General features: G+C 40.1%; 1 protein-coding gene across 2 annotated transcripts in view; it reads left to right on the top strand.

Annotated features, from left to right (window-relative positions):
- Positions 1 to 20,123, top strand: part of GCLC (glutamate-cysteine ligase catalytic subunit) — a 32,289-nt gene extending 12,166 nt beyond the window's left edge. Inside the window, exons 2-16 of one of the 2 annotated variants that reach the window (XM_088530608.1) lie at positions 555 to 667; positions 1,624 to 1,811; positions 4,708 to 4,816; positions 5,547 to 5,605; positions 5,683 to 5,819; positions 8,971 to 9,045; positions 9,913 to 10,029; positions 10,931 to 11,069; positions 11,598 to 11,710; positions 12,398 to 12,490; positions 13,225 to 13,329; positions 16,300 to 16,381; positions 16,469 to 16,566; positions 16,668 to 16,788; positions 19,530 to 20,123. In XM_088530608.1, the coding sequence (XP_088386734.1) occupies positions 555 to 667; positions 1,624 to 1,811; positions 4,708 to 4,816; positions 5,547 to 5,605; positions 5,683 to 5,819; positions 8,971 to 9,045; positions 9,913 to 10,029; positions 10,931 to 11,069; positions 11,598 to 11,710; positions 12,398 to 12,490; positions 13,225 to 13,329; positions 16,300 to 16,381; positions 16,469 to 16,566; positions 16,668 to 16,788; positions 19,530 to 19,735 (1,755 nt within the window). In that variant the 3' untranslated portion in view covers positions 19,736 to 20,123. The remainder of the gene's footprint in view (positions 1 to 554; positions 668 to 1,623; positions 1,812 to 4,707; positions 4,817 to 5,546; positions 5,606 to 5,682; positions 5,820 to 8,970; positions 9,046 to 9,912; positions 10,030 to 10,930; positions 11,070 to 11,597; positions 11,711 to 12,397; positions 12,491 to 13,224; positions 13,330 to 16,299; positions 16,382 to 16,468; positions 16,567 to 16,667; positions 16,789 to 19,529) is intronic. The other variant, XM_088530609.1, reaches the window with a different exon arrangement.
- Positions 20,124 to 22,106: the final 1,983 nt, after the last annotated feature.

Below are 22,106 nucleotides of genomic sequence, written 5' to 3'. Positions count from 1 at the left end.
ACAGCAGGACCAGCGCTGTTCCTTAGAGCCATTGGCTTCCTGGGCATAAATGATGATCTGTCGTATAAGTCTTAAATAGCTTCTACAAGTGACTGATATAATGTCTGGATGGCTGTCTTGATATGATGTCTTGTTTGTAGAATTTTTTGCAGCTACTTTAACTCCAGATATATCAGAGGCTTGTAATTAATAGTCTGCATGTTCTGTGTGTGTGTGTCTGAAAAAGAAAGTAACATAGAAGCCAAGAAATTCAGGAGTTTTTCTGTGAAAAATCCTCAGTCAGAAAATGGGAGGAAACATTGTGAAGGCTCTTTTCAGTGAATTTCAGTGAATTTTCGGTGAATTGTTTATTCAAGGAGAAATAAGCATTGGCAGTATGCTACCCTGTTATCCTCTCCTGTGTTTACTGTTAGGTAAACTGCTTTTAAGTAAAGATGGAAGTTCAGCCTGACCTCTAGCATCCCTTTGTACTTAATATTTGAGACTGTGTGTGTGTGTGTATGAACAAAATACTATCTGTTAATTGCTTATTTTGCTTTTATTATTTACAAAAGGTGGAATATATGTTAGTGAAATTTGACCACGAGAATAAGAAGGTTCGCTTGGCGCTATGCGGCGAAGAAGTTCTTCAAACACTGCAAGACAAGGGGGAAAAGGTAAACCCCAAGTAAGTAGCTGTTTCCTGTTTTGTTTTTTTTTTTTCTTCTGTTATGACAATACATATTTTTGTAGAACCGACTTTGCTTTCAGCTCTTTCAGTACTGCTCTCAGTCAAGTTGTAAGGCACTAGTAACAACATTTTCAGATAAAACTAGGGCACAGGGAAGCGAAAGATTACAAACACAGCAGATGGGCCACATACTGTTGCACCTTGGAAAAAAAAATAAGGATATAATGGTGAATTCTTTCTTCCCTTGGAGAAAATGAGGGTTTAAAATGAAAACCAAAATTAGAGAGGTAGTTTCTGCTGCACTTTCTGTTCCTGCTACTGTCTTGTGGAGAACAGACGAGAAGGGCAAACAGGCTGCCTTAGTTGTCAGCAGGGACAACTCAGTGCAGAAGGAAGTCCCTCTGCACATATTCTTTATGCCTGATACTGGGCATCTCAGGAAAAATAGTTTGAGGAAATAATTAGATCATATCACTAGTTAAAATACCCAGAGAACAGTGAATTGCCTTTTAATTGGTGGCAGCAGATCTGTTTTTCCAGGGCAGAGAAATGAGACCAGAGATAGTGGAATGTTTTGGTGCTGAGAAGAGCCAAAAGCAGGTTACAGATTACAAGAAGTCAGAGAAGCATTTCCATAGCAATGATGGGCTTTGTGCCTGGGCCTGTCATCTCCTCTCCACATAGCCTAGCCCTTTGCTGTCCTGTAAGGCTTTCTTACCTTTCTCGCTGCATGTCAGGAAGGGAGAATATTGAAAGCATGAAAGAAAGCATTTCTTTGCTTCTAAACTTTGTGCTTGAAATTACTACCAGCAGGTCTAGTGCTGCAAAATAATCAGCTTTGTTAACAGATGCTATTTTTTATAAGTTGCATTCTTTTGCTGAAATTCATGCTAATAATTCATCTCTTTTTGAAGCTGTGTAAGTATTTAAACTATGCTGTTCTTTTATTTAAGTCACCCAACCCTCTGGCGACCAGAGTATGGAAGCTATATGATTGAAGGGACGCCTGGGCAGCCGTACGGGGGCACCATGTCTGAATTTAATACTGTGCAAGACAACATGAGGAAAAGAAGGCAAGAGGCCGCTTCTGTGCTTAAGGAAAACGAGGCCCTGTGCACTGTGACGTCCTTTCCAAGGTTAGGTTGCTGCTTGCTTGAGAAATGTGAGGCTCTGTAGTGGTGAACATTTACACTGCTCTCCTTATTACAGTATAGTTGCACTGTAAAATGACACTGAGCAGAGCGTGATTCAATTAAAGTTAACTTGAAGCTCTCTTTTCCTTTAAAAAAAAAAAAATTGTCTTCATGAGACAGAAACTAATCAGCATCTTTCACTTTCGTAGGTTACCTTTAGTGTATATGGTTTTGTATTAGAAGTCTTGAAAATAAATTATTGTAAGCTAGCCACACATAGAACTAGCATAATATTGAATTGACATGGCAAGTCATATACAAAAAGCCTTCCTTTATCTATTTTCTAGATTTTCATCTTTATAAATAGCAACTTTGTGAAATGTAATTGACCTGATCTAATTTTTAGCACTAGTTAATCACTAAAGTACAGGCATATAGCTGGTAGCTCCGAGCATGCAGCTGAAGGAGTTTGTTTATCTTTACAAAATGAAAACCTACCACTTCTATAATCCTGTGTTTATTTGGTCTAGAAAGGAGCACCTTTTCCAAGGTCATAGCATCCTGACAAAAGATCGTTTCCCCTTGTCGTTGTTGTAAAAGGGCCTTTTGAGAAATGATGAGATGAGCATGTACTTCATCGCCTGGGTGAAACCATACCCTGTGACCTTTCTTCCAAACGTAATTCTAAGTAGGAATTTAGTATGTTGATTGTTTATAACTTGACCAGTGAAATGAATGAGGATAGTTACGCTTAAAATAGTAAGAAATTGTTCCGTGGTGGAGACAGAAGCTGTTTCAGTTCAGCTGGTTTCACTGTCTGGTTTCTGGTACAGAACAGAATGCAGTGACTCTAAATGCTTGCTCAGAGCATACATGGTACAAAATGTGACTTAGCAGCAAAGTTCATGCTCTTGAACCAAAATGCCTTAGTTTTGCGCTATGAATGCTCCTTTAAGAACACAGACAAAATATATTCCTTCTTAATGCGAGTTGCTGTCCTAATATGAACTTGTATAAAGCAATGTAATAAGAAGCTGTAAATAAATAACAGAACTGTGGGCTGGTTTTGTTTTGTTTTTGCCCTGCAAGCTTAGAAAACTGTTACACAGGCTAATAAGTTTTGTATATAATGATTTCAGATATGCAGGCATGTACTTAATGAAATTATTTATCATATTAGAAATGCATGGGACTTGATTTAGTGAAAGTTGGTAAGTAATAAAATGTACAAGCTGTTTTTATGACTTAAGAATCATCCCAAGTATGGCTTCCTCCTCCCTAGGCAGGTATAAGAAATTAAGTAGCATTTTGCCATTGATCCTCACTTAAAAGTTCCTGTTTGTTTGACTGAAACCTCACTAAATTACTTTTCTGATTTGCTTTTTTATTGTTAAATTGTCTCTATAGTTACCTATATATTATAAGCTTGTCCATTTAAAAGGACAAATTAAAACTTGATAGAATGCTGACAAAGAGGAAAGATAGAGTGGCCTTATTCAAATTAACATAACTAAATAGAGTTTAAAATAAATAAACCCCCCCAGATCCCTGAATATTAAAAATACAGTGGTGGTTGAGCACTGACGTGCCTGTTTTTTCAGTAGCAGAAGTGCTGAATGGTTGGGATTTTCCAGAGATGTCAGAGCAAGTCCCTGTCCGACTCACAAGTTGAATGAGTGCATCCAGTTCTCAAGTTTGTGAACCCTTACTGCAGAACATGCAACCGGTGTTTTCCTAAAAACTGCACTACAGAACTTTAAATAGTTAAAACAGCTTCTTTATGGCTTATTCTATAAGCAATAAAACTAGTTAGGATAACTAACTAATAACTAAAAGGACAACTTTATTTAAACCAGGAAGAAGAGATTGAAAGTGAAACTTATGTTTACCATAAGTAGTATTTTCAGAAATGCAAGCATGTTTCCTGCCATCTCAGACTTGTTTGTGTCTATTATCACCTAACCTGTTTTGGGTGTTGTTGTTGTTGTTGTTAATCCAAATACTGTGGCCTCTCTAGTGCTATATACTATGAATATAGCATATACTAGTCCTATATACTATGTAGCATAGAGAAGTTTGTCTTCTGCAGCTTTGCTTCCCTTTTCTCTGATGTTCTTGTGTTTCAAGTGGACTGCAAGTCTACTTGCTCTCGTTTCCGGCGGCTCTTGAGCTTTTAGCAGAGGTTTCAAAGGGAACTGGGTTACTCCCAAATCTCTCTGTATTTGGGGCCTAATAGTTGTAACTTCTATAAGCAGGGCAAACCTGACAGGCAAGGGAGAGTTTTTTCAAATCGCCAAGTGTGGTGACACTTGCAATGTGTTTAACACTTGAAGTGACTTTGTGAAGCAGATAGGATAGGTCTTTTTAACAGAAGTAGATTGCTGGGAGTGGAACTGGGGAATTGCTTCATGAATCGGTGGTAAGCAGTACTGTCTAGAGAAACAGATGAGGGCACAAAATGATGCTGCACGTCAGTATTACTGATGGGTGCTAACACACTAATATGTGTGTGCATCCTGTGCGCAATGTTGAAGTTCCCTGCTTCAGGCACTTAAAAGATCCAAATTTAGCATCTAATGGTGGACGGATGTTTTAAATATATATATATGTTATATCTATCTATCTATACATATGTATCTGTTCTAACGACCATTAGCAAGTAATGATGGTTTAATGGCAGCTGTCTGAAGACTGCTTGCTGGTAATTCTAGATGGTAAGAGTGTTGAAAAGCACCTCAGAGATAATTAATAAGTACAAAAAAAAAAGAAATGTTTGTACTTTTAATTAAAAAAAAACTTTTTATTCCTTTACCTACTAGAATCCTGATTGGAGATCATCTAGCTTTAAAATCACAGTCTGTGGCTTTGTGACTTGGACTCACATTATTGTATGATACAGGTTAGGGTGTCCTGGATTTACCCTGCCGGAGTATGAGCCAACACCAGTAGAAGAAGGAGCTTCAAAATCCCTGTTTTTTCCAGATGAAGCCATCAATAAACATCCTAGATTTAGGTAAGAGTATTTGGGGAGCGGGAAGGAGAAACTGGATACTTCTGTTTGTATAAACTTAACATATATACCTACCACTTTTTTACATTATTGAAATATTTGCGTGGCTAGTTAGCTGTTCATATCCCAAGGACATGAGGAGGTCTGTGATGAGATGCATTGTCTGTCAAAGTGACTTAAAGTAAACTCTTTAAGTAACTCTACAGAGAAGATCGTGCTGTTATGGGGCTAGTGCTATTAGTTTTGCTACTGCTAAATTGCTTCCTATGTGAAATCCCATTTTTACTACAGCCAGACCACCTTTCTTGGAGATGTCAGGACACATTTTATTCTGGAAATATCACAGTGATATTAAGCTTATTCTACTTACCCTGAAATGTGACATAGTATCAAACTACACATGTAATTCTGGAAGGTTTTTGATTTTAAAATAAGACTTAGGAGAGACAAAATCTTCCAATTTTGAAAACCAGGCATGCCTTTTCTATTGCACCTTTCTTCTTCAGGACTATGACCTTTTAATTCGGCCTGTTGTATCAGCTTAGCACAGTGAAGACCCTCAAAGTAGGACTGACTTTGCTGAAGAAAAATTCCATGTTGTTATAGTCTATTGTAAGCTAAGGAAAGAAAAGCCCTGAGGGAAAATGCTGAAGATTAATCAGACAAGTTGACATCCTGAAAATTACTGAGAAACTAAATGTGAAAATGTTTCAGCAAACTCTCTTTGTTTTAGTACACTGACCAGAAATATTCGGCACCGAAGAGGAGAGAAGGTTGTGATAAATGTACCAAGTGAGTGAATTTCTTTTATTTTTTGCAATGTTCAATCTGATACCCTGGCTTACCGAGTTCTTGTTTTTTCCACACAGTCTTTAAAGATAAGAACACACCATCACCATTTATAGAAACATTTCCAAATGATGATGGAGAAGCAGCGAAAGCAGCTAAACCCGACCATATATATATGGATGCTATGGGTTTTGGAATGGGAAACTGCTGTCTTCAGGTAAAATGCATCTGCTTTTAATGTGTAATGGAGTGTTATCTGACTTAAACTGCCCTTTTATTAGACTTGCCTTTTCTATAAGCTCTTTAGCTTAATTTAGTTCATGAATTTTCAGAGTAGAGAAAAGATGCATAAAACCACAAACTTTTATCTTCCATATGATAATATATTCTTAAAATACAAGCTTGTTTGTTGGCATTATTTTATTTTATGGTAACTTTTAAGTACTTCATGTCTTGCCCAAAGAGTTTCCTTGGTCACCGAACTGGTGAAATTATTTGCTCAGGCACCTTCCCCTGGCTCTCCAGCTCTTTCCAGGAGTGGAAGCTCAGGAGAGAGGATCACTTTTGTCTTGCTTCAGTCTGTAGCTAGGGCCACTGTTGAAGTGGAAGCCGAACTGTCTTGTGCTGCTTTTGTGTGGGGAGATGGATCTGGTTTTGTTGTTGTTTGTTTTTAACTTTCCCTTGCAAAAGCAAGCGATAACAAATCATCTTAAATTGGAACTTCATAAATTGTATGTTGCCTTTAAAAATAAGTAGCTTTCTCCTTCAGTGTAATGTTATATTCCTTATGAACAACGGTTATCTCCTGTATAAAATTCCTTATATTTTGATATTGCTAGCTCTCTGCTATGCAGCTTGCTTCCTGTTGCTTGCCCCCTGAAGCTGTCTCCTGTCAGCATGTGCTGGGAGGCATTTTTTGCTTGTTTTGTACCTTTTAATGTACACGTCCTCCTCATACAGTTCTCATTTCTTTGCCTGAGTTACTAATATCTTGCAGTGCCCTAATTTTAACTTAAAGCTTTGTGATTTGGGAGTGCTTTAATCCTTTCAAAATCAGTTTGTTTTAAATGTTATAGCAACCTGTTAGAGCAAACTTACTCTGGGGGCTGATGGCTTAAGAATCGGCACTGTATTTTGAGTGTTGATAACATCTGCTTGTTGCCACTGCTGGCTTGGAAGCACAACTAGGAAGGAGGATAGTGTGTTAACTCCCTAGGGGATTAAAGGCACTTCTCCAAGCTCTTCTTGTTTCACAACATTGATAAAAATAATCCCCATTGAAAACACTTGACATTAAGAAGCTAAAAAAGCTGAATGAACAAAATGTTCTTGAGAGCAGCAAAGGGCAATTTCTTCTCACTAAGTGTAAACTAGGGAGAATCTGATGAAGTTATAAAATACTGCATGTTTTTAGATGGTATTCATTTTGATATGCCCTATTTCTTATTTTAAAGAATTTCAGCCTTATCTTTAAGTCTTCATATGAATGTATCTAAAATTATGGTTAAGTTCCTGTTTATGAAACAGTAAGTATTCACATCCTCATAATCAGTGGTCAAATTCAGCAGTCATCTTATTGCCAAAGGGAGAAGGAAAATAGAGCTGGTAGGTGCTGTGAGAGCCCGCTCTTGGCAAATGTCTGGGCAAGCCATCATGCTGCTGCCCTTTCCATGCTGAGCCTCATGCTTTCTCTGTGGGCTGCTTCCCGCACCCTCGAGGGGCTCACAGCCCTCTTTTGGGGAGGACTGCTAAATGTTTTAACTAATGGGCTGTTTGGCTTAGAAGGTGACTGATTCAAATCCTGGGGTTAATATGATTTGGAATAAACATAAAGGGGAAGGGGAGGAGCACTTAGCCTTGTTGGGAGGATGTGCAGCCCCAGCCTGAGACTGTCTCCGTCGTTCTGGAAAGCCCAAACGAAGCTTCTCTGCAAGCAAATTATAGTTCCTTTATGAGGAAAGACTAAGCGAGCTGGGCCTGTTTAGCCTGGAGAAGAGAAGACTGAAAGGGAATCTGATCAATATGTATAAACCTAAGGGGTGAATGTAGGGAGGATGGGGCCAAACTCTTCTCAGTGGTGGCCAGTGACAGGACAAGGGGTAATGGGTACAAGTTAAAACACAGGAAATTCCATCTCCCATTCTGTGAAGAACAACTTCTTTCCTGTGAGGGTGACAGAGCACTGGAACAGGCTGCCCATAGAGGTTGTGGAGTCTCCTTCTCTGGAGATCTTCCAAACCGGCCTGGATGCCACCCTGTGCCACGTGCTCTAGGTGTCCCTGTTGGAGCAGGGGGGTTGGGCTAGATGATCTCTAGAGGCCCCTGCCAACCCCAGCAGTTCTGTGATGCTGTAGTTTCAAAGTGGATGTTTTCTGATAGCCAGGTAAAGGGCAGACAGACAAGAAATATTTCCCTTGCCTCACACACTTTTTGCAGTTTTTGTTGTTTTCTCTTGAGGATTATTGGCTAGTTTTCTTAGTGTTAGGTGTGTGTGTGTTCAGCTGGATTTTTCACAAATCAAAAAGCACAGAGCTTTTAGAGCTTAGGCCTGTTGCATGATAGTGGCCTAGAGGTCCCTTCCAACTTGAATTATCCTACGATCTATGAATATGTTAACTGAGAAACCAAAGTTGAGGTGTCTTAATCTGTTTAGTTGCTTTTAACAACTTTGAAGTGTTTGAGTTCCCTGTATTTTTAAAATGAGTGAAATGGTAATTTGGGAAGTCTGATACCACAGGTGTATTTCTGGTTAGATACTGCTCTGAGCAAGTTTCACTTAGGATTTTCACACCAGCAGTGGTGAATCTGCAAGTGCTTCATCTCCACCTTTGCCTAACACAGGCAAAATTGGATTTTCGTTTATTTTATGAAGTTAGGGTAGAGACAAAGCTATTTATTTTTTCTCAAGATTGCAGGATCAGGAAAAGACATCTTGAAATTATGGCAGTTTTACAAAGCAGGATTAACTGCCATGTAAAACAAACATTACATATGCAATACTTTCTGACGGTTGTTTTAAGGGATTTAGTTCCTGGCAAGCTTCCTGAGCTTGCGTTACTAACCCATGAATGTGATGTAGATATTAACTTTCTTTAGTTCTGGTAAATGTTTGTATATTTAGCCTCACAGCACTGTCATCTCAAATGTTTTAATAAACATAGAAATGATAGGGAGAGAAGCTTATGATGTAAATGCTGCTGATAGATGGGGCAAAAGTTTGCTCAAGAATCACAAAAAGATATTCAGAATTCTTGGTATTAAGATCTTTTTACAATATCGTTAATCCTAGTAGAAGCTGAAATTCCAGGAAGGTTAAGCTTATGCTGAGATTATGAAGATTTTAATTGCAATTGTACTTCTTCTAATAGGTAACATTCCAGGCTTGCAGCATTTCTGAAGCAAGATACCTCTATGATCAGCTAGCCACAATCTGTCCAATTGTGGTGAGTGATGCACTTTTGTTCCATGGACTATTAATGTGCAAAAACATTAGAGGTAAAAGGATAGGATCTGTATGAGTGAAGACCTAAGCGCTAAAGACAAATTTAGTATTTCAGAAAAAGTGTGAGTGTGTCTTAGAGCGTTGTCACCTGTCACTGAGTCTTTCTATCCCAGAGAAGTTTCATTCGTCTGAACAGTCACCAGGTGATCATTTATGTGCATGCAGTCTTCAAAAAAGTATACGATATCACAACTGTAAAGGTGCTGGTTTCTTGTCCTCTGTTTCCTGCTTCCCACACAAAGAAGGGGCCTTTAATTAAAAATAAATAAATAAATAAAGGGTTCCTCCTAAGGATTTTTATATTTTCAACACCAATCTGACGTTCTGGAAAATTTCAGCTTAAATAGCTTACATCTATCCCTTTGATAAGCATCTAGGAACAGGTATTACAGAATAGTGTGCACCCCATGGGCTCGAGCTTTGAGTGAGATGTGTTCCAGCCTTACTGATAAGGGGCATGGCCAGTAGACTAAACCAAATTAAACGATGGTGAAATTATTAACTTTTTGGAGTTTGGAGATGTGCAAGTAGAATACTTGTTGCTTCAACACGAAATTACTTCTCTGTGCTTCAACTCTCCATTCCTGAACGGCTGACCCATCGGCACAATAAACTTGGAGAGCGACAAATGCCACTTAAGCAACGCTATCCTTCTAGGTAACTCGTTTGCAGCAATGGCTTTTTGAAAGACTGCAGGCTTTGGCTCTAGGCTAAACTGAAGTATATGTCCCTTTCCTGCGAGAGCAGGAGGCTACTTGTGGCTCCTTGGTTTGTCCTTGGCTTGATGTCAGGCTCTGTTTCATTTCAGATGGCCCTGAGCGCCGCGTCTCCCTTCTACAGAGGCTACGTGTCCGATATTGATTGTCGTTGGGGAGTCATCTCTGCATCTGTGGATGATCGAACGCGAGAAGAGAGGGGTCTAGAGGTAAGTAAGGTTAACTTTCTTCAGTGTTATATTCTGCATCTAGGCATCAGAATCCCTGGTGAGGGAATGTGCATCCTTCGTGGTAAATACCACATAGGAGACAAGGTGTAAACATTCCCTTGGCTGTACAGCTTATGGTAGCAAATCCTATTTTAGTTAGGTCCACTTGGACTCTTCACAGCTTGCTGAAAAAGTGTATCTGTGATGAAACTTTCCATTTTTGAAAATAAAAATTTTCCAACCAAAAGTTGCTTTGTATAAAGTGGCAGGTGATGCTGAGTAAAGGTCTAGTAACTGCATGAAAGGAGCCAGTCATCAGAGCTTGGACTTAAAAAAAAAAAAAAAAAAAAAAAAAAATTCTTTAAGCAGGAATTGACATCCAAGACATCTGCATTTTTAAAAATAATTTTATTTAATAAAGCTACTTGAAGTCATTCTTGAAATGCCCAGTTTAAGAGCATCTAATGAGGTCTGTGTGATGAAAATGTATTGATATGTGTTGCTGTAGGTATAATAACATTTTCCAGATACTTAGGCTTATTTTGAAATGTTGTGTTAAGTCAGGAAAACATTTCCATTTTTAGAGAAGTGTAACCAATGTGTTTTGAAGTGTGGACAGTTTTGTCATTCAGATATAAATCTATGAGCAAAATAGGATGATAGGATGACTTTCTCTCAAGCTAATTTAAGACTTATTCTATTAGGCTGTCTTGCACATGCACATGTCTGTATATCTGGATTTTCCCTTAATTTTGAAGACTCAGTATCTTGAAAAACTTTGAAGCTGTAGTCTTCTTTTTTTTAAACAGGGTAACAATTCTCAGATAAGTGTGATTAGTGAGCAAAAGTTGGGTGACGTTGTTAACAAGCTGTTAAAATATTGTATTCTTAAATTATATAGCCACTGAAGAACAACCATTATAGAATCAGTAAATCCAGATATGATTCCATAGACAGTTATCTATCTGAATGTGGTGAGAAATACAATGACATTGATTTGACAATAGACAAAGATATCTACGAGCACCTGATAAAGGAAGGTAAGTGTCTCGTTCTGAGCAGGTCTAGAATACTGCTTGCAGTGTGTGGGGATATTTTGGTTTAAGTTCTAGTTTGTGTTCATTTCAGTCCTTGTGTATCCTTGAGAGTTGACTCCTGCTTAGGAAGCATCTATATAGCTTGATCCTGAGAGCAAAGATCGTGATTTATAATGGAAATTGTGCCCCTACTTCCAACTCGAGAAGCTCAGTGTTTGATGCACTAATGTCTTATCTTTGAGGAGAGAGCAGAGCTGTCTTAGGAACCAAGATACGCAGCTGCATCAGCAAGCAGGAAGGATGGCAGCTACACCAGTGTCCATCTGCCATTTCCAAACAAGAAGGCTTTCCCTTTCCTCCTTAATCATTTCCTTCCCTCCCCAACTCATCGTTTAAACATTGACAGGATGTGGTGGGTTGAGGTAGCCTTGCACAACTGGATGTTTTCAGTCTTGGCTCTTATAAAACATATTGCTCGCTGAAGCTGTCTTGGCCATCTCTGACCTGTCTCTGTGAATTCTCCTTTTGTAGGTATTGATCACCTCTTGGCACAGCATATTGCACACCTGTTCATTCGAGACCCATTGACTTTGTTTGAGGAGAAAATACACCTAGATGATGCGAATGAATCTGACCATTTTGAGGTTATGTTTGCTTTAGAGCAATTTAATAAATACATACTTAAAAGTGCTTATTCTTCATAGTGCTGCTCAGTTAGAGGATGTCTATATTATCTAATATTGTTCTTTTCCTGTATTTTTTTCACTTACTCTAGTCAGTTCCTTTGAATATGACTTCGCAGTTATAAGCAGCCTTATTTTTGTATATTTCTGTACTGTTTTGTCGTTTATTTAGGAGAAGATGGTGGCTTATGCTTTAAATCTAGTAAAATAGAGCCCGAAGTTTTGTGGACAATTGTTATGGAGAGCTGCCATCTTTTATGGCTTGCTAAAAGTCGTTTTGCTTAATGTATTTATAAAATAGTACATATCTTATGATACAGATTTGTGAAAGAATAACTATGATAAGTATTTATAGATTTGGATGCATCAACCCGTTATAAAAAGGTCAGTTAATCTCTGCCTCCTAGTAATCTTGTATGTAATTCTCAAGCCTTATGAGAAAAGATGATATATTTGTCATACCCTACGTGAGTAGCTAGGCTGTGGCTTTTAGGAAGTCCTGACACTTTATTTGGAATTATTTCTCTAATTTGGTGGACTGCTCTTGGGGAAACTATAAGAGTCTAGTGCTCTGTTTGATTTTCCTAGTTTGTGTTTTAGAATGATGCGTTATCTTGACTGTGACAGATTATTTCATGTGCTTTGCAGAATATTCAGTCCACAAACTGGCAGACAATGAGATTTAAACCACCTCCTCCAAATTCAGACATTGGTTGGCGAGTGGAATTCAGGCCTATGGAGGTAAGAAAGGAGTCAGTTTGCACAAGAGCACAGTTACATGTAAGTGGAAAAACACCAGGCATTCTCCCATGCAGTATCGAACCATTATTACTGATGCTGTGTTTTCTCCCCTCCAAATTGCTTGATGCAAGTGGAGTGGAGAGCAGGGTTTAATCAAACATGGACTGTGGGAATGTAGCTGGCAGGGAGATCTAGTGTAGCATGGTAAAGCTTGAGAATGCACCCGAGGTGGTGGGGCAGGAAAGAGGCTCGTGCCAAAAGTGTTGTAAACAAAGCACGTTTAGTTCCTGGGAACCTTCCTCCTTCACTGCTTTTCTTGGTGCTGAACAATTCTGCTGGCACTGCTTTGTTTTTGCAGGAGTGTTTGTATTTTATAGCTGTCTGTTTCTGAGCTCTCTAAACTCAGTCTCTTTAAAATGGAAATTGAAGAGCTATTATGCATTGTAATTACACAGAGAACCTGGAGGTGCAGGTTATTAGGTAACCTTTTAAACTCAAGTGTGTTTTGGCTTTGGATTAAAGGGTTGTGTGTGTGCTGAAATGTGCATTTGAAGTCGATGTTAATGATTCCAGCACGCACATTACCATCTCTGCTAGTAGAGCACTTGTGAACACACAATTGCAAGTATCTACATGAACCTTTGAGTCAGACTGTTTTTAAACTCTTCCAGATAATTATTTTTGTTAGCATGTTCCAGCTGAAGTAATTTAATCCCAAATCTTTCCATGTCTAGGTCCAGTTAACAGACTTTGAAAACTCTGCTTATGTTGTGTTTGTGGTACTGCTCACCAGAGTGATTCTGTCATATAAACTGGATTTCCTCATTCCTTTGTCCAAGGTAGGTGTGAAAGATCTCATTTTGGGAGCTAAAAGCAAAGCAGTTGAGAATCAAGTTTCATTTTTACCCTCCACATGCTAGGAATTAATATCTGTGCTCTTAACAGAATACTCATTTCTGTCTCTTAGTCAGTTTTCATCTCACTATTTCATCACCATTACTTTACCACCAATTCCAAATCAATGATATTAAACAAATGTTTTACTACTATTCAATAGAATTAAGTTTAGCTGAATGGTAAATTGTCGGTAATTATAAATGGTTAGCTATTTTTATTTGTCTTTCAGAGCTCCATTGAAAATAGCCAATAGACCCGTATTCAGGAATGATCTTTATAGAACTTGATAAAAATCTCATGAAGGCAAAAATGCCTCAGTTTGACTGTTCCTCCTGCAAGCAGTGGAATTGGGCTTCCAGTGATCGCAATGTAAATCTGCCTTCCTATTAGATGCTCCATTTTGTCCGTGTGTATCGAAAGTTACTCAGTGTAAATTACAAAATCAAGTTTTTTCCAGGAGGCCAAACTTCAGCCTTCCATGCACACTAGATTTCCCTCCAAGAGCCACATCTGATACAAAGTTATGCCTCCTCTTCCTTTTTCCACCTACTCCTATTAATATACTTAAATAGATTTGGCATTGTATTGAATTCACTCTCCCAAAGCAAGGGTTTTGTTACAACACGTATAATGTGTATTTGTGACATCCAGTAGGAAAGATCTGTCCTACAACAATAATCAGTGTTGTATTTTGACTGTGGTAAATAAAATAATAATAATAAAAACAGTAATTTACATGGTTTAGCACCAGTAACCAGGTGGTTTAACTCTCCTTGTAAGACAGCAAGATAAACTTAAATGCAGTGCAAGAATAAAAGTTAAGCTCCAGGCAGCTGTTCTTGTGCAGCTCGGTATAAGGGGAAGGAAATAAAAACACTTAAAAGCTGTGGAGAAATGGTACTATAGTTACTAAGTGAAGCAATTCTGTGGAGATTTTATTCATTCTCCTTTTTTACATACGCATTAAGCCATCATCATTGCTGCAATTCATTTCAAGTCTTAAAAGTTCTTTTGCTTTGTTTTTGTGTGCAGCAGCCATTCAATACTTCATTTTTCCTTGTTCAGTGTGAAAACTGACTGAAATCCTCTGAAGCCTTGATTGCTGATTTTTGGGGGGATTTCTTTGTGCTTAATGATGTCTGACTGCTTCAGAAATTATGATGAATCTCATTGTCATAAAACTCTTGAGACTGGCATATTTACAGCATGGGGAAACGAATGGGGAGAATAATCTATAGCAGTAAAGACAAAACCTTACATAGGCATTTATTTAACATGGCTGTGGCTTGTGTTTCATGTTCTTATTTTCCGTTTTGTCTTTATTTGGAGAAGAGGGAAAAGAGAGGTTCGATGTGGTTGGTGTTCAGACTGGATTTGAGTGGAAGCACAGTTGTTGACCCTGGTCACAACTGTGGCTGTTTGGCATTTAAACAGACCAGCAGGGCAAATGATTTCTCGTTAATCTTGTCAGCGCATTGCTGGATGAGATGTCTTTGAATGTCTTCCTGAGGCACCTGGCGGGGAATTTTAGTTAAATTGACAATCCCTGAGTGTACTGATAGTATCCTGATACTATTCTTACTGTTTTTGATTGAAATGGGGAAAAAAAACCACTGAAGTATTATGTATTATATTTGTATATGTTCTTCCGTTTGAAATAATACCGAGCCTAAAGGGAGGAATTCTGTTCTTAATGCCAGAGAGTTCAGACCTCATAAAACGAGCATAACATGTAGCAACTTAGTATTAATGAGTATTCTACTTACACAGTGCACATGGGATGTCTCACAAATAAAGTGCAACTTCTTAAAACTAAAGAATACTGGTTAGGACTGAAAAAGAGATAGAACCTGAATAGAGGAAAAAAATCAAGTTGCTGGAGCCTGCAGAGCCATTTGGCATGCTATGTAGCACAGAGTTGCACAACCATCATCAGTAAACCTGCCTCTGCTGCTTAAAAGGATAAGGGTTTATAGGGCTAATCTCCCCATAATCTCTACTGTCTAATCAACTATGGTTGTACTCCAGCTAGAATGCGTTTAATCTTTCAAAACAACTTGTTGCATTGAACGTTTCATTCTGAATGAGAAGGGGCTTTTGAAAACAAAGCTTGGAAAGCTAAGAATAATAAGGAATTCTTTGCTTTGCACGTAAATGGCACACCAAAGGTTTCAGCAAATCTTAGCCTCTCTGCTTAAGACAAGGTAAATATGTCTTAAGACAAAGACGTGGCGAAGCTTGGCACCTGAAACCTAAACACTGTGCTAAATCTTCCATTCAGACACTTGGTAACACTGCTGTGTATTTTTTTGAAGATATTATAATTCAGAGCTTTTTTTTTTTACTAGCAGTTTCATATAATATCTAGCTACCTGATAGGTATTTGGATTTGGAATAGATAGAGTCCAATACTGTGTTTACTGCAATATCATTTCTGAAGTTTTTTAATGTGGTGGTCACTCTTCTAAAGACTTCTATGATTTTGTCAATGAAAGCAACATGCTATGATTAGGGGAATGCTAGTGCTCTTGTTGTGTGCTCACTGAAATTGGATCTAGACAGCCCTAGAGCAGTTTGCCAGATGGGATGCAACCTGTCCTTCAGGGCTGCTGCTCCCGTTCAAAATTAAAAGATTAGCGTTGCCTGTTCTGACATAGCAGCCTATTAGTAACAGGGTTACCTTCTCTGCTGGTGACCTAATTTTATGGAAAGTCATCACTGTGGTTCTGCACAAGAGCCCTGAGGGGGGAAAAAATAGAAAAAAGAGAAAGCAACCCAAATGTCTCCATAGCTTGGTCCTGTGTGGTGGAAGAGTGGGAAGCACAGTAGATATCCCAACTAATGAGACTAAAATGTGAGATGTTGAAGAAGTGTCTGGTCAGCCCTAATGTGTGAAACCCTTCTTTTATTAGGTGGATGAAAACATGAAGGTGGCCCAGAAAAGAGATGCCGTCCGGCAGGGGATGTTTTACTTCAGGAAGGATATTTGTAAAGGTATCGCACTGGGCAGCCTCACAGCACTGCTCTCACTGGCTTGGGCATCTCTTGCCTCTTCTAACAGCTTCTTTCTCACCCGCCAAGGTGGGAACGCCGTGGTGGACGGATGCGGCTCGGCGCAGAACGGCACGGACGCCGAGGAGTACGGCCTGATGAGCATCGACACCATCATCAACGGGAAGGTGCTGGCCTCTCCTGTCCGCGCGCGCCACTTTTCCCTCTGTCTTGGCCTCCCCAAAATGAGGTCAAGCCTCTCTTGTGCTGACTGTGTTTTCTTACACAGGAAGGATTCTTTCCTGGTTTGATTCCAGTTTTGAATTCTTACCTTGAAAACATGGAAGTGGATGTGGACACAAGATGCACCATCCTAAACTACCTGAAGTTAATAAAAAAGAGAGCATCTGGTATGTCTGACAACTTTGGATAGTGATCTTCCTGTCGTTTTTCTGCTTTGGGATTTATTAGGATACTTTACTAGTTATAAATTGGGTAAAACTGATGGGAATTGCAGCTCTCTGGTTAAGTATTGAAACATTGGGAGCAAATGACTAGAACTTGTTTCCTGGCTTGAAATCTGGTCCTCTTTCTCATCTGAAATGTTCAAGTGATCCATTTGGGAACTTGTTAGGAATAATTAATACAGTTAGTGGATGACTCTCCAATCCAAGCACCACTTAATTTGGCTTTTGCCAGTGTGTTATAAATAAACTAGTCCCTTCTTCCTCTAACCTGAGTGCTCTAAGGGTATGTGAGGGTGGCTCTGATAGCCACTTATTACTGGTGCGACTGCAAAGCCTCCATTTGTAAGATTAAACTGCTGCACTAGAGCATGAGGCCGTGTCCTTAGCTCCCTGATAAGGAAGCCTTTCTGTATGGAGCAAAACTCCTTAAAGCCAAGGCAAACCAGATTTTTCCCTGCCTCTCCCATGTTGCAGTGTTTTTGAAGACAGACAATGTAATAGTTTTCGATGCTGTTTCTTAAAATGCAGCAATATAAGGAAGAAAGGAGGCAGGCAAAACACTTTCAGAATTGGGCACAAAAGTTAGTGAGAGTTTTATATCCTCCTATGTGCAAATCTCCCGTGTGTCTGCCTTGCTGTAAATTTACTTTCAAAAATCAAGACAAATGCTTTTTTAAATGAAATATATTCATAGGTTTTAAGTTAGAAGAGTTGCATTCCTTTTTAATTCTTGAAAATTAAGTGTAGAAGCTTCTAGCTGTAAAGGCATTTAAAGCTGAGGTGAAAACCAGGCCTTTCCCACTGCTGCTGGTTTTCCTGTTTCAGCAGTGCTTCAGCATGGTAGCAGGTGCCCTGGTGGCTGCTGTCACTGAAGAGGCTGCTTGCACCTTCCTGAGCTCGTAGGAGGCTTCAGGTTTCAGCCTCTCGGGCAACACAGACTGGAGATTGGATGTTCTGCTTAGCTGAATGAGCGATGAGAAACAGGCAGGAAGAAAACTTCCCAAAGCACCTTAGCCGCTGCTAACACTGCAGTGTGGGTTTGGACCTTCTGAAGAATGCTGCTCGAAAGGAGTGCATAGCTTCAGTTTGGTGGGGTTTTTTCTTGCACCTTCAAGAGCCAGTTACCTGGGGCTCAGCACAACATGGGCACCGGTCTGATTCCGAAGAACTTCTTTGCTTCACAGTGCAAACAGGAATGTTCAAGTTGCAGTGAGTTGGCTGCAACAGAAATAGCAGAAATCAGCTCTTGTATTTGCAGAGACCTAAGCATACGGGTGAGGTGGGTGGAATCTAGGGCTTGCATCTCTTTGGCTGTGCTGAACTGAAATGACTTAATATGGGAACTCACGGAAGAGGCAGCCCTGGCCACAGCGTCGCTGTGCCGTGGTATTTCTCAGTTGCGCCCTCTGGATTTCTCTGTCGTGCTGTCAGTGCAAATGCAACGTGCCTGAAAGGCAGCCCAGCCAGCACAGGGCAGGTGGTGCCTGCACGGGAGGGTCTTGGTTGAGATCCCCCTCCTCAGAGGGGGGGCAGAGGGCACGGGTGCGCGTGGAACCCACGGCGCCTGGAGCTGCTCGTGGCTTTCATGGGGTTCGTCCAAGCCTTCTTGAAGCAATTATCCTCAGAATGGGCCACGATTTTATTATGTGCTCTGTGGAAGAAAACGTGCCTTTTTGCTTGTTTAAACATTCATTTAATGATACGCCTTCGAGTTCTTGTACTATAAAATGATACTTCTCTGCTTTCGTGATTTTGTAAACTGCTTTGCTCCGTTGTCTCCCAGTCTTGAGACTTCATTCGCACTTTCCTTACTGCGAAGTTGTCTAATACGTATTACCAATTTATAGTCTTTTCCTGGTTTTCCTCTGCAAGCTGCATGCCGTGTCTTTACCTATCCCTTGTAGACCCTCAGCTTCCCTTTCCTGCAGGCTCTTAAGGCATCCCGGCAGTCTGTGCTGATGCCTTATTACCAGCGTTAGCCTTGTTTGTACTGGTCGAAGTTTGTTTACTGTGCAACATTTAGGAAAAAAAGGTTCAGTTGCCTTAAACACTGGTGTCCAGCTGGTCTCCAGTTGCTGCTTCACAAGGATGCAGGTCGTGTGTGTCCCTTGCCAGCCCCGCACAGGTGTCTCGGTGACTCCCCTTAGGTCAGGCTACATCCTGCCTGGGTGAGTAGGTGCCCTGTGTGTGCAAGGAGGGAGCGTGTTCAGGAACCTGCCTGGCCTCTGCAGGGAAGCTGCCAGCAGAGGAAAGTAGCAGAATAACCAGGGTAGACAGACCCAGGAGCTGAGCTGTGTGGATCAGCCACAAAATCATTTAAGATGTATGTAATTATTGTAGAGGTGTCCTAAGTGCTGCTTGGCTTGTCCCAGACAGCATCTCTGTTAGATGCTTAAGACCTTGTGCTATAATGTGTAAGTAGTAATTACTCTTGCTAGTAATTAGGTGTCATACTTCTGTGTGCACTGTCTTGTAACACCTGAAGATTGTTCCAGGCAAGTAGGTATGGGGCAATCTGTGATATGTCTGTTAAATTATGCGTTAAGCTTGCCCACAGTTAAAAAAACGTGCATCTATCTCGTGAAAACAAAGAGTATTTATTAAATGTGTATGCAATATGCAGAATGTTGTGCTGTAAATTAGATGTACAGTCTGTCTAAAGCCTGCCTTGCAACTGCCCACAGGCGAGTTGATGACGGTCGCCCGATGGATGAGGGAGTTTATCGCGCAGCATCCAGACTACAAGCAAGACAGCGTCATAACTGATGAGATGAATTACAGCCTTATCTGGAAATGCAACCAAATTGCACAGGGCCAGGCGGAGTGTCCTGAGCTCCTGGGAGTGGGGTTTAACAAGAAGCCGAGTGGAAACAAGACTGGCTCTTTGTAATGAGCGTGTCTTAATGCAGGAGAAAGTTTTAAGCGTTTTAGCGAAGCGCTAGCAATGGTACTGTGAATCTGGTACAGCTTCATGGTGGGAAGACCAAAACAGGTGATACTGCACTATAAAATGGGCCAATCTGCCTGAATTTTCATTTAAGGCATCCTAATGTGGGCATATTCTTTATTGTTAAGGTTTATACAATGTACATGTAAATAGTAAAATATTTTTATGATTAACATCAATGTATTTTAATAACACTGTATCTAAAGTTATTGTGAATTAGCTTGTAACTTTTATATGCTTATTCTAGAAAGAAAAGAAATCGTCCTGAACAGCTTTGTAAATGTAATGGTACTTGTATATTATATGCATTCCAGTTACTGAATGTTTACTGTAATTTTTCTAACATGGAATGTGCTAAGTAATCTACCTTATTGTGTATTTAAAAAAAAAAAAAAAGGCAAACTAAACTGCCTTGTGGACCTGCCCCATTCATAGAGGCTTCTCCCTTCCATTCTGGCTTTGAAAGTATCTAAGACTCTATAAACGCATGTGCAGTCTCTGTGTTGATGTTTGCAGCAGTGTCCAGCTGCCGCAGGCCCTGCACCCTTTCAGCAGCTGCGAGAAGCTGCTCTGTCCGTGTTCAGGTAGCGTGAGGGCATCTGCCTCCTGATAAATGTAGTCTTAGGAAAGAGTTGCTTTATTCTTTATGTAACCTGCAGTTCCTGCATAAAAAAATAATAAGACTTAACATAAAAGTATGGTCTTCTAGACGGATGCTTGCTCTTTACCCCCTGTCAAGTAAAAATGCAGTCGGAGTTTGAAAAAATGCACAAGTCATGTCTGATCTTTTTAAAAAGAATCAGACAAGGGGGGAAGGAGGAGGGAATGTGAGCTGAGACAAGGATCTCTCCAAGGGAACAGGAGTGATCCGCTCTGCTCTGTGGTGCTCTGGAACTGCTGTTTTGTCCCCGTTGTTGCTGATGAGTAAAAAATGAGAGCAGCACAAAACCAAGGACCCATGGATGCTTTTTGGAGGTTGAATTTCTCCTTCGTCCTTTGTTATTTTAAGTATTTTTGTCAGCAGGGTTGTTTCCTCTAAGGTGCTTGATGTAGAGAGGTGTAGGTAGGGGCAACTTAAGCCCCTCTGAAAAATTGATCATGGAGTGCACTAATCCTTTAGACTGGGAGTCAGTGCTGGGAGTGATTGTAAAGTATTTAAAAGGTAGCCATTGCAACTGTAAATAAAGCAAATTTATGGGGCCTTTTTAATTTAGCTTCTTAAATGACTTCAAAAATGAATTGTGTTATGGGTAGATTATGCAAAGCTTTGTGCAAGCCAAGTATCATATTCATAAGTATCTAAGATGTAATAATTTTTAAAAAGAACTAATGGAGAAACTGCAGTGGAGGTGCATTCAGAGGAAGCTTTTCCGTACTGACATTAGGCTTTGTGCTGTGTTCCCAGGTGTGCGTTAGAGAATAAAAGAATGCTTTCTTCTGCTGTGCTGTGTTTTAATCAAGGTGTAAATGGCACTCATATGCTGATTTAGTTCCTGGAATAAGGAAATTAAAAATAAAATTTGCAGTATGTGTTTGTCAGTATGTGTGCAGTGTGTGTGAGTCCAGTGCCCATTCTCAGCAGTAAGAGGGGAGGGTTGCATCTGTGGCCAGTCCAGCTCACGTTACCCACGCTCACATGTTGTTTCACAGAAGGTTCGAGGTTGGAAGGGACCTCTGAAGATCATCTAGTCCAACCCCCCTGCTCCAGCAGGGACCCCTAGAGCACGTGGCACAAGGTGGCATCCAGGTGGGTTTTGAAGATCTTCAGAGAAGGAGACTCCATAACCTCTCTGGGCAGCCTGTTCCAGGGCTCTGTCATCCTCCTAGTAAAGAAGTTCTTCCTCACATGGAGATGAAACTTCTGTATTTCAATTTGTAGTGGTAGTTCTTAGTAAAACTCCTGGGAAGGACTAATAGTAAATGCTCTACCAGGCTGCAGCGGAAAAGTCCTCGTTCCTGCAGTGTGAGCAGCTCTCTGCCACCAGGTAAGGGTTAGAAGATGCCTTAGAGACCAGATTTCTGCTGGTGCTGAATCACTTTAGATTCTTTTTTTCTCCTTAAACTGATATTAAATCACAATTCCAGGCTGGTAGGTGGCCTCTGTCCTATCCTGTGGGAGAGCAGTTTTTATTTTAAAGCTTAATATGTGGTGTAAGTTTCCTTTACATGTTCTTGTATAGGCATTTCAAGAAAGGATGGGAAGGATCAAGTGCAAACCAGCTCCTTGATGACTAATTAGCGTGTTCGTTGCTGGGGCAGAGCTGAAGTATGTGCCCCAGCCTGGTTTAGATGGTGTGATAGAATCATACACAGG

The sequence above is a fragment of the Tinamus guttatus genome, unplaced genomic scaffold (assembly GCF_059628265.1).
Source record: "Tinamus guttatus ecotype Peru unplaced genomic scaffold, ASM5962826v1 Tinamus_guttatus_pri_ptg000383l, whole genome shotgun sequence".
Lineage (NCBI taxonomy): Eukaryota > Metazoa > Chordata > Aves > Tinamiformes > Tinamidae > Tinamus > Tinamus guttatus.
Note: the sequence above shows the minus strand (reverse complement) of the source record. Positions and strands in the feature narration are given on the sequence as shown.